This window comes from Archocentrus centrarchus, chromosome 22 (genome assembly GCF_007364275.1).
Source record: "Archocentrus centrarchus isolate MPI-CPG fArcCen1 chromosome 22, fArcCen1, whole genome shotgun sequence".
Lineage (NCBI taxonomy): Eukaryota > Metazoa > Chordata > Actinopteri > Cichliformes > Cichlidae > Archocentrus > Archocentrus centrarchus.
This window is the reverse complement of record NC_044367.1, coordinates 24,318,072-24,330,767: the sequence shown is the minus strand read 5'-3', so window position 1 is coordinate 24,330,767 and position 12,696 is coordinate 24,318,072. Positions and strand designations below refer to the sequence as shown.

Below are 12,696 nucleotides of genomic sequence, written 5' to 3'. Positions count from 1 at the left end.
CTGACTGCATTCCAGTGCTCTGCACAACAAGCAGTCAAATATAAAGTGCAATACATGTCCATCTGTAAGTCCTTTGTTCAAGTGATCCAACCAGAATCAGTGGCCAGAGATCACTGTTGATGATTATATTGATATGAGAAAATTCTTCACATACAGCTGCAGGCAAATTGCATATTTGTTGATCTTTTTTGAAGTGAAAAGAAGTAAATACACTCCCTTCAGTAGAGTGATATAAAAACATCACATGTAAATTCACTTTACTTTTCATTTTGTGAACTTAAAAAATGTGGCATGCAATTGTAACATGTGCAAACATCGGGGGAGCCTTTCCCTTGTTAAATCTCAGAGCCTTCTGGCTCATGACCTTAATTAGGTCCAAGCTGACTTGTTTGGAGTTCAAAGATTAGATTATCTGTCAGCTGCTGACAATGAGATTCATACATTTTCTAACTGTTTAGGCTCCCGGGAGTAAACACTGAAGAATCTAATAATGAAGATAATTGATGCCTAGAAAGCAGTGAAAGGTGTCTGAAGGATTTGAGAATGCTGCCAACTCGTTTCCGCTCTGCGAAATGTCCTTAAACGACAACGTGAAAGTCGGGCGCAATATAAAGAAGACCGGCTTCACCACATTCTCAAATTCAACATCAAACCACTGCAAAGCAAAAACTTGGTCATTTTAAAATCATATGCTGTTGGCAGGATGAGTTACAAATCTTTAGCCACAAACACCAATAATGTTTTTGGAGGAAAGAATGACTGGAGTTTGATCAAAATAACACTTTGCCAGCAGTCACGTTTGGGAGTGGAAATATTCAGATTTGGCGATGTATGACAGGCAGTGGCACAGGAAGCGCTGCATGAATAGAGCACAGATTGAATTTTTCTAACTAAAAGCAAATTATGAACGCTATGTTATGCACTCAGTTGGGAAAGTCAAAGTGAAAAGAGGCTGGCTTCAACAATGGGACAAAGATCCAACGTAGACCTCAAAACCCTCCTTGAAGTAATTTAAGAAATTCAAGCTGACTCTTTCAGAATGGCTTTGCAGCTGAAGATCTGTGGGTAGATATTTAACATGCTGTGCTTACAAAATATCTCAGAGCTTGAAATGGCTGGCAGAGAAAAGTGTGTGGAAAAGGTAACAAAAAAAGGAAAATGGAAAATGGAAAGTCATTGCAGGCTACTACACCTGGAAAAGGCTGACACAGACTCTGAGAAACAAGCCTAAATTTTACAAATTCAAATGACTTTCCTTCATTTTTTTCCCCCCATTTTTTGTCTTTTAAATAAAAAAAGCAATAGTGCACTTTGTTGCAGGGGCTCTAATTATCATACAATATGTGCATACAAAGATAACAAGAAAATATTTTGCAGCATCACATGTGACAGGACCAAGACCAAAAATCAGGAAAAACTATTTCCTGGATAAATATGAAAGCTGGAAGTGCCAAATAACATGAACAAAGATGTGCGTCAACAGGAAAGCACAATGCTAGATTGTCATAAATCTAATGTTGCAATACACAATAAGAAAGAACAAAAACAAAAAGGATGCCGCTGTTCCACTCTGCTGCCAATTTCAAGATTGAATTTAGTTGATTATAAGAAGCTACTGGTGAACCATTTCTTTGGTCATGCTTGACTTGATTATTCCTTTTTATGTGGGTTCAGCAGCCACTGAGATGGTTGGGTAAACATTTTATTATTTTTTTTTACAGAAGCCTGAAATGAAGCTTTTTCGATCAGCACTCAGAAAATGGTGCCACTTTTGACAAAAACTATGTTATTTTATTTTATTTTTTTTTTAAATGGGAATACTTTATACATGCACATTAAAACCTTCTCTTCTATTAAATCAGCACCTGGTTGGTGTGACAAACAGGTGCTGATTTGCAGTTTTCTGCCTGTCAAACATCTGCCACTGAGAGGAAACAAGGACTTTCTGTGTAATTCTACACATTACATGTTTGAGGAAGGATCGCTGTGCTTCTGCATCTAGTTCAGAGGAAATTGAATCAGTTTTATTAACTCGATTTCAGAAGCTTTCGAGGTTGACAGAGAAGGATATTATTCCAGTCTAGACCGGTCTACGCATTTCATTTGACAACATGCTGTAATGAAGTTAAAAATGACAGAGTGTAGCTATGCAATTTCCAGTTTGACATGTTTGAGAACTCAGTCACTCTGCAGACATGTGAGACACATTTGTCTGCATGCACATTCAAAAACAAGAAAACAACTGAAAACATAAAAGTCACAAATTTTATTATCCGATATTTTGATTTCTATGAGTTTGGAGCCATTTGTGTTTAATCCTGAAGCAAATAACTTTCATTATAGGTTAATTTAATTACTCAATTATAGAAATGTAATGCATTGCCTTCCCCACTGTGTTGAGTTTGTGGTGATATAAATTTTAGAAATGACAGCAACTATTTTGTTCTGATTTTTAATCTAGTTTAGAATTATTACCTGATAAAAGACAGCTTCATTAATCTTTAACTAATGAATATGTTTTTTAGTACTCTGAATAAAGGTGACTTTTTAAAATCCCCACATCACATTAACAACAGTAACAATAACAAAAAAGAGCTGCTTACCCATGGTGCAGTTGGTAGTGAAGTGGGGCTCAATGGTGGCCGTATCATCCTGCGGGATCCGCTGATCGTAGCTGGCTGAGATCCGAAAAGGCGATCCTCCATTTGCCCCCAGGGTGAGATGGACCACTGCCCAGCTGCCAAGGAGAGAAAGCAGGAGCAGGATCAGTGCGAAGAGCAGACACCACGGCTGACAGAAAAACCTACAGCGGCTGCGGGTAAGAGGGGTGAGGGTAGCTTGGGCCTGCTCGGCCTGAATCACAGAGGTGGCACTGTCCAGGGCTGCACTAGAGGCTGTCATGGTGGCTGCCTCACTCCCTTCCATTTTGGGAGGGTTCCTTTCTTCCTTTGTATGGTGATGCATGGCCCACCCTTTGAGGCCACCCAGACTCTGCAGGTGTAGAAGAGGTTTCAGAGGTGGCCAGGTGTCAGGTGGTGCCTCTGCTGAAAGATTACAGGTGGTGTGGAGCCAGCACACGCTTACGGGTTGAAGCCACAAATACAGAAAGAATGTGGTCAAGAATCACCAACACACTGAAGCCAAGTTCTTGTGTGTCAGTGAGCTGAAAGTCCTGCAGTGAATGCCGTTCTCCCTCAAGCACCCTGGCTTTGTGCAGTTCGTCTGTCCCTAATTTTATTAAGCAAATTGTGCTGATTTCTCTTTGGCTCTGAGCTCATCAACAGTCTCTCTCTCCCCCTCTCTTTCTCTCTCTCTCTCCCCCCTCCTCCTGTCTCTGCCCAACCCTACATACAAGTCATGACACCATGTATAGTTAACGTCCTGTAAACAGGTACTTCCCTGATGAGAACGTAAATTCATGTGTGCCACACCTGCACACAGACACACCGGCTGCTACAGTACAATAGTGCTATATACTATATTATTATTATCGCAATAGTAACAAGTGACAAACTACAGTTGGCACACTTGCGTGTGCATGAATACAAAGGCCATTACAGGAACACTGTACATCATGACAGACTGCAACAGAACCTTGTTTTGTCAATTTAACTTTTCCTGAACCTGCACTATGATTTCATTAACTGCATCCAGTTTGCTTAGACATGCCACATAGACAGAATACACATAAATCAGGACATACATTGTTATTACAATACATTACAATGCTCCTACTCTCACTCTACTTTATTATGTTTACATAATAAAGAGCGGCACCGGGAAATAGTCGCTCATCCACTCATAGGCACAGACTATGAGCAGCTAAATGTCATTAGCATGTGGCTGTGGCTGTTATCGAGTTCTTCACTGTGAGTGAAGAAGACACAAAATTTGCCAAAGTAAACCGTGGGGTAACCACCACATAAACATTTGGAACAATAACCCTGATCAGACAATGAAGCCACCTTCACCCAGCCGGACACAGACAACCGCAAGCCAGCAGCCTCGGTATGAGCAGTGAAAGGAACAAAGCAGTTTTTCACTTGGAGACAAGTGAAAAATTAAGGCTAATGATTAAAACAGATGTTATGGCCAACCTGAAAAGTTTTTGTGGATTTTCAATAAGGGGGAAGGGTTATGGCCAATAGTGTTTGTGGCTAGCATTAAAATGTTGAATTTCAAAGTTAAAAAAGGGGGATAAATAAGTAAAAACGCACAGCTGAAATATGACCCTGGTCAGAATACAGCCCTCGTGATAGTGAACAAGTGTGTGAAGTCTGATGAGATTACCTTGAACTGTATAGAACTTGCGGTTAACGTTCAATTTTTTAATTAAATTTCTAAGTTGTGTGTAGTCCTTGTGATAGTGAACAATTGTGTGAAGTCTGAGTGGCCTAGCTTGAACGTTATAGTGTAGTGGCCAGTGTAAAAGGTTTTGTGGTACAGACGCCGCCGCCGACTCCAAGCCTACAACAATAGCTCGACTTTTTCGAGTTAAAAATGACCATTTTTAAAAGGTACCCAAACTCATAGCTCTCACAGCATCAGCATCTGCAAAACGAGAGTACAGAACAACATGCTAATGTGTAATCAATAATTTCACAGTGCAATGATGTGTAGTGTTGAGTATCTGTACTGTCTCTCTAATTTTTTTGCCTGGAAATTTGCTGGTCCATAAAGTCCATCATTAAATAGGAATTTGGGTTTTGTGATTTCAACTTATTGCTATGAGTCTTGAGACATTTTCAGTGGCCGCACAGATTTATTTCTAACAGCTTAGTTTGGTGTGTTGTGGTTAAACTTTGAGTGGTTGTGAAAAAAATTAAAATGAAATACTTCTAAAATGAATGCACATCTCTGGGTTAAAAAGTTGATTTCCACCTTGACAGAAAACCTTGGAGTCACTGGGAATGTACGGATAAGAAGCACTCCGTTTCTATTCACAGATTTATTTCCCCCACACCTAGATAACTTAGATCTGTTTCCACACAAGGATTAAGTGAGCCAAATTGGAACACTTTCACTACTTTATAAAGGTTTTAAGCCATAGACCATTAGCGATGTTATTCTAAGAGATCTCAGCAGGTCTCTAGCTTTCAATTATGACAAGTGCACTGGGTAAGAGGGAACTGTCTGTGTTTATTTTGGGGTTTATTTTGTGCTTTGTTTGGGTAGAATTGTGCGAGTAAAAGTACAGCAAATATGAATGCACACACAAGCCCCCACTACACAAACAGGCTCTGAGCTTTTCTGATTTCCCCAATGTCTGCGCTTGAACTCAGCAGGCTTTGCATTGCTACTTTCACCAGCTTTCCTTCTTGTGTGTTTTCTTCTTCTTTTTATGTTGCATTTCCTCTCCTCTGTCCTCCTCTTTTCAGAGCTTTCACCGCTTTCCATTCACTTTTCACTAAACCGTCTCTGCACCACCCCTCTCTCTCTCTTTTCACCCAGACACTGCTCAGAGTGGAGGGAAGACAGGAAGTGATGTTACGGCACCATAGAACACCATTAGAGAACAGCTCAGCGATGTGGGACTTGCTACCTGTCATTCCCCTTAATAAGAAGTAAATGAAACCCTAGACAAGGGCTGCCACTGTCTCCTTGATAACCTTGAAATGATTTGCCAACTAAGTAATATACACATGATCTTGCTAAATTCTCCACCAGCTCAGCTAAATTTAAATACGGTCTCTCTACATGATGATAATAGGATTGTAAGTCTGCAGGGATATACAAATAAATACAAGAATATGCAAGAATATACAATTTGACAAGGATGGACTAGAGTCCACCAACCTTAGCGCTACAGCTATAGAGCATGCTCTATAACTGTAGAGCTAAGGTTGCTAAGTGCACACTTAGTGCAACTGCAGAAATGTTCTTGTATTCTTCCCGAGGTCTGGGCCTCAGCACAATCCTGCCTCACATGTCTAAGGGCAGTTTTCTTGGGCTCTTGGCTTTGCTTTAATTCTGCAGTCTCAAGAACCCTCAAAACAAGTATGATGCACCAGAGCTCAACAGCTACTGTGACAGCAAAGGTCTGACTACTTGTATGAATTTTGAGGGATTTTCAGCCTTTTCAGTTTAATAGATTAAGATAGATTGTCTTTAGACTGATGAGAAAAGAGTACTTGGATTCAACTTTAAGATACACCTGGAAGTTGAAGGGGTCTTCAAACATTGGGAATACATTGTAAACCTCATTTCTGTCTTGTCCAGTCACAGTCTAAAATTATGCACAAGTCTTGGTATACTGAATCATTTTTATGTTTCGTCATGCGGTGTGTCTGTGCTGGCACTCTCAGGACTCATTAACAGAACGGTGGATCCGAGTAGAGCTGCAAGAGCACATCACTCAAACATTTAAACTTAATTAATAGTATATCATGCAAGACACAGTAGTCCTAAATAAAAATATAAAAAATGATAATGAATGATAAAGACCCCTAATGTGGGAATTAGATATACATGACTAATCTGAATGCGGATGCTAATAATTGTCATTATGGTCCTTTGTGCCATAAAGGCCTGCTGGTTATTTAAAATCACCTGACCTTTGTTCAGACTGCTGTTTTTTCAAAGACTCCCATGATGGGAATGTTCTCTTCACCACAGGAAAACAGAACAAAACAGCTCAGACTGACTAATCTTTGCTGCCAATTGACAACTCTCATTTCATAATGCTATTCATTTATGCTCCCCTAGTGCTGTGCTCTGGCTAACGTAGTGCTTTTAATTTTCATTTGCTGTGTGTACGTGTGTACGTGTGTGTGTGTGTGTGTGTGTGTGTGTGTGTGTGTGTGTGTGTGTGTGTGTGTGTGTGGTAGGAGGCTGCTTATGTCCTAACCACATTATGACTTATTTGTTATGGGTTCTGGTTTGCATTATCTGTGACTCTCATCTATCAGGACAAACAATACACAGAGATGTGTGTTATTTTGTATATTCTTTCAGTGTGGTAATGTTTCCCTAATGCTGTGAGGTGGACACTGCCAGAGTGAGACTACTGCACAGAGACCAGCTTTATGTCTGCATTATATCAGCCATTGTTGTCCATGTGGTAACATCAATGGCTGATAAATTCTCCATTTCCTCCCATGGCCACTTGAGGCTGGCTGCAAAAGTGACAGGTGTGCCAATACAGGCAGGTATAGTCGATAGCTGTCTACTTGGGCCTCACCTCAGCTAACCCTCTGAAGCTTGTTTGTGCTGATGGTACCTTTTAGAGCATACAGTTGCGGCCAAAAGTTTTGAGAATGACACAAGTATTGGTTTTCAAAAAGTTTGCCGCTTAAGTGTTTTTAGATTTCATTTTTTTTTTAATGGTAAACTGAAGTATAATGACAAGCATTTCATAGGCTTTTATTGACAATCACATTAAGTTTCTGCAACAAGTCAATATTTGCAAAGAATGGACGGATTCTGAAATAGCACTTTTTTACTTGACCACTCAAAGTGCTTTATACAGCATGTCTTCATTCACCCATTCATACAAGCTTTTTTCTACACCCACAGTAAATGCTTTCAATCTAATATGGTTTCTGCAGTGGTTTGAATCATATTTATTTAATAGACTGCAATTTTTTCATGCAAATGGGGAGTCTTCATCACATGCTAAGGTTAATTATGGAGTTCCACAGGGTTCTGTGCTAGGTCCAATTTTATTTGCCCTATACATGCTTCCCTTAGGCAGTATTATTAGAAAGCATTGCATCCGTTTTCATTGTTATGCAGATGATACCCAGCTTTATCTATCCATGAAGCCAGATGACACACATCAATTAGTTAAACTGCAGGAATGTCTTAAAGACATAAAGGCCTGGATGACCTCTAATCTCCTGCTTCTAAATTCAGATGAAACTGAAGTTCTTGTGCTCGGCACCACAAATCTTAGAAACATGGTGCCTAACCAGATACTTACTCTGGATGGCATTACTTTGGCCTCCAGTAACACTGTGAGAAATCTTGGAGTCAGTTTTGACCAGGACATGTCCTTCAGTGCACATATTAAACAAATATGTAGGACGGCTTTTTTGCATTTGTGCAATAAGCACCTTGAGGTGGCTGTTGTGGTTTGGTGTTATATAAATAAAATTGAATTCAATTCAATTGACAAAATTGTGAATAAGCCCATTCCCTTGGCTGAGAAGTAACCCCACACATGAATGGGCTCAGGATTCTTTAATGTTGGCATGACATAGGACTGATCGCCCTTAGCAGAGCAGTCCAATCCCTGCACTTTTTGCAGAGTATCTGCCTGTTCCTGATGGTTTCCCAAAGAGAAGTGGCTTCTTTGCTGCCCTTCTTGACACCAGGTCATCCTCCAAAAGTATTCACCTCACTGCATGTGCAGATGCAGTCACATCTGCCTGCTGCTACTCCTGGTTAAGTTCTGCACTCGTGGTGCCCCGATCCTGCAGCCGAATCACCTTTAGAATCCTGGTGCTTGCTGGACTTTTTTGGACATCCTGAAACCTTCTTCACATCAACTGAACCTCTGTCCTTGAATTTCTCTATGATCTGTTTGATTTAGGTGTAATCTTACTAGCAGCAATACCCACGTGAAGCCCTTTTTATGCAAAGCAATGATGACTGCACGTGTTTCCATGCAGGTAACCATGGTGAAAAGAGGATCAACAATGATTCCAAGAACCACCCTCATTTTGAAGCATCCAATCTGCTATTTGAACTCAATCAGGATGACAAAGTGATCTCTAGCCTCGTCCCCATCAACACTCTCACCTGCGTTAACGAGAATGTCCCTGAAATTTCAGCAAATTGTCATCAGGTACTTTTTGTGAAATGAAGTGGAAATGTTTTTTGGGGGAGTTTGTTCATTCTCAGGGCAAAGAGGGACTTTGCAATTATCTGCAATTCATCTGATCACTCTTCATAACATTCTGGAGTGTATGCAAATTGCCATCATAAAAACTCAAGCAGCAAACTTTGTGAAAACCAACACTTTGTGCCATACTCAAAACTTTTGGCCATGACTGTAGGAGTGGACTGTCTTTCCATAATTGTAATTGTCTTTATAGCTTGAACACGGATTTTTTTTTTCCCCTTTTCTTTTTGTTAGATAATTGCATTTAAACAGCTGAAGCTTTTTTTTTTTACACCTTTGTTAAACACACTTGGAAATCACTCACAGTGCAGCTGGAGAAAGACTTGATTTTTGTAACCCATAGAACCTCCTTTAGAACCTCCTGCACTGATGTTTCATGTAGTCACTTATGAGACTTGCACAATAACGGAAATTTTGGCCCATTTGGCCTACCAATAGGGATGGATGTTCAAAGCTTACATCGATTTTGGTGATGTTTTCATTAAGTACTCATATTCCTTTATGCTGAATGGTTGTATACCTGTTGGCATAAATGAATAAAAAAAACACTGAAATATAAATACACTTAGCTAAGATAAGGCTGTGTAAATGTGCAAAAAATTATGAATTACTACAGTATTGTGTTTTGAATCAGCCAGTTTCACATCACAAACACACTGATTCAATAACCTAGTAAAATCAACAATGTCTCCTGTTGCTCAAGTGGCCCTCTGTAGAAGCCAAGCTGGTGATTGTATGACAGAAAACTTTTACCTGTAATATGTTGGGTAATAACAAAATACAGCTTATGGTATTGACAAAGCCATTTAACTTGTGTCCTCAAGTCTGAGCGCACAGAATGGAAAAGCTTTTTCAGAGTCCAAGTACCCGGTTAAATGTATGTGCAGTAAAACTAAAGGAAGGGGAGGACAGAAATAGAAACTGCTTTACATGGTAATGGAATTTTTACTCCCTAAGAGACATGGGCAATGGTTTTGATCATTCTGGCTATAGATCGAAGTGGTATTTTTTTTCATGGTGGAAAGATGAGACTGATTGAAAATGATGCTGGTACAAAACAGGTAAGCATGGAGGCAGCAGGGGTTAAAGACTTTGGAGGTAGGTGGGGGCTCTGCAGTAATTGCTGCTGGATCTCTACTTAAGACACATTGATTTTGACTGTCAAATGGCATAGTGCACAACAAGCTTAAGCCAATATGTCAAGAGAAGTACAGATTAGATTGAATAGCCTGACATGGCCTAGCTGAGTGAATGTCATTTACCCAAACTAAGCAGGACACTTTTGAATGGTATCTGTTGAGAGCAAAATCCGTTATGCCGTAATGCCACTAGAGTGATAGGGTGGATGAGATAAGCAGGGTTACTTTGTGGTTTTATGTTTTTAAATCACTCTCAAAGATTTCTTTGTAATATTAGTTATGTAGGGGGGGAAAAAACAAAACACAAAAATCACTATATACCTCATTCTAAGAAGGCAAACTTTGGTATCAACAAATGCATATCTTTTAGACGGTGAATAACAAAATGTTTTCGTTTTAGCAGTTTGTGAACAATATCAACTGCGGAAGAGTGGCTTAGGCAGCAGTAATCATAAGGCTTTCACATAATTTGCAGACTAAAACTTGGGATCGCACTCAAGGCGAGCATTAGCCATTGTACATTCAGATGAGTCACACCTGAATACAGCTATCTTGCATTTACAGTGCAAAGCAAATTATTCTGTGACTGAAAAATGAACAGAATCTGCCACAAGCAAATTACAGAGGATGAAAGCAAACCCAACCTAATAAACAACCCCAGATTAAAAGAAGAAAAAAAATGGGATGCAAGTGAGTCCACTAGGGATTCATGTCAGTGTGGTATTTTCAGATGGCCTAAAAACAGACACAAAAATGCAAAGCAAATTTCATCATGAAGGCAGACCAAGTGGGTAATTATCAATGGTCACACCTCCTACTACAATGTACCTACTTCAGAAAGCTTTCTGTTTACAGTAAATACAGAATATATGAATTGCAGAAGTGTCTGAAAATGTGTGTGCCTGTTCACAGAAGCACATGAATATTCAAAGATAGATCTGATGTGCTGATAACTACATACTGACTCCTCTTTTGTATGTGGGCTGTACAGTGACCTGATGGTTTCACTTTCATTTTAAAAACTGGAATCCAAATGGATTTTCCACTAAATTATATGAACTTGTGTGAAGCATATATATGCTTCACCGCATCTAGTGGCAATTATGAATATCTGTGTACTGGAGGGCTTCATTTCTGCACTGCATTTAACTCAGAACCACAACAGTTAAATGTTGCTGACTGGGTCCTGTTATCCCTCCTGTGTGCATACATGAAAAATCAGAGGTGAGGCGAGCAGCACCAAGACCCACAACAGACCACACCACTGGCAACAGATAAGTTGTTAATTTAGTCAGAAACAGCATGAAAAAAAAGGTGCTGGAGTAGAGATGAACTGCAAAGTTCAAAATTCAGCTTAAATAGCAGGCCCTAAATAAGTTGGCCAGTTGGATATGTAGCAGGGTACTGGCTGAATTACTGGGATTAGCTCAATTTCATTGTCAATAAAGCTATACTCAGCCTCAGTTACATACAACCTCGCTACTGAGTAAAGAAACCAAACAGTAAAATGAGAAAAAAGAAAACAACTGCAGTGTCCAGATGTGTAAAGCTAACAGCTACATAGATTATATGCATGCAAATTACATTTGAAAAATAATAAATAGGGTGAAATGAGCCCTGTTTTTGTTTTTTTAACTAAAACTTTCTTTTTCTGATGATCATTTTCACACATCCCAAAAGAAATCTACTTTGATGCACTGATGTAAGACAATAAGAAATGCTGAAGGCTATGATGTGATTAAACGATGACTTGGATATCTCTCTATTAGATGTACATGATGGCTATACATCAAAAGAATGGCAGGCATACAGTAACCCCATTTTCATTTTCTGAGTTTCCGTCTTCAGTTCTGCAGAGAACACATTTTGCTAATGTCCTGAGCAAGCATTGGATCAGATCTGAAAATTATTACAGTCTTGAAATGAAATGATATCTTTGGCATCTGCTGTTGAAAAGTGTACAGGGTGGATGTTAGCTTTGGAAATCATAACCTAAATGAAATAAGTTCAAACCATCACAGTGAGTGAGCAAAAAATAACTAAGATAAAAAAGAGCAAAATGAACTTTGCACGTTTTGCTGTGACTGTAAGAACATGTTCCTCTCTGATACGGGTAAATAATGATGTTAAAGGCTAAGCACTGCTGAGTGATTATAGACCAATGGATCAGTGGGGCTGATATATATCAGCTGATATTATTTGCTGATAAATCGATATCTGCATTTATAATGGACGATAAATGAAAAATTTAAAAAGTAAGGAAGAGATGGAAGATATACCATTCAACAATGTTACGAGTGTTAATGTTGCACAGTTTGTCCACCAGAGGAAACGCTGCAACATCCCTGTTAGCAACGCGTTTGGAGCTGATCCGTGCAGTCGGTCAGTGCATAAAAAAAAAAATCCATGACTTATTGTAACAGTAAAATAAGATTATTTTCATCATCTATCTAAAATCCTAATCTTAGTAAGGACTAATAATATAACCACACATACAACGTTAAATAAATCAATTTATGGTTTGTGTGGCGGAAAGAATAAAGTAAATATCAGCTGATATATTAGGTTTTTAAATCAGCAAATATTTTCATCAGGCACTAGTAAAGATAACTCCTGGGGTTCTAGCAAACAAATCAACAGTAAAATAATGACTTCAGTGTGATGAAGAAGAGGGTGGTGGACCAAAAGAATGAAAAAAAAAAAAAAGCTTAT

The 12,696-nt window shown here is 39.2% G+C and overlaps 1 protein-coding gene across 1 annotated transcript in view; it reads right to left on the bottom strand.

Moving 5' to 3' along the window:
- The window catches only part of alk (ALK receptor tyrosine kinase), a 394,751-nt gene that overhangs the window by 82,160 nt on the left and 299,895 nt on the right, over positions 1 to 12,696 (bottom strand). The window contains exon 5 of the mRNA XM_030718325.1: positions 2,604 to 2,737. Within this exon, the coding sequence (XP_030574185.1) occupies positions 2,604 to 2,737 (134 nt within the window). The remainder of the gene's footprint in view (positions 1 to 2,603; positions 2,738 to 12,696) is intronic.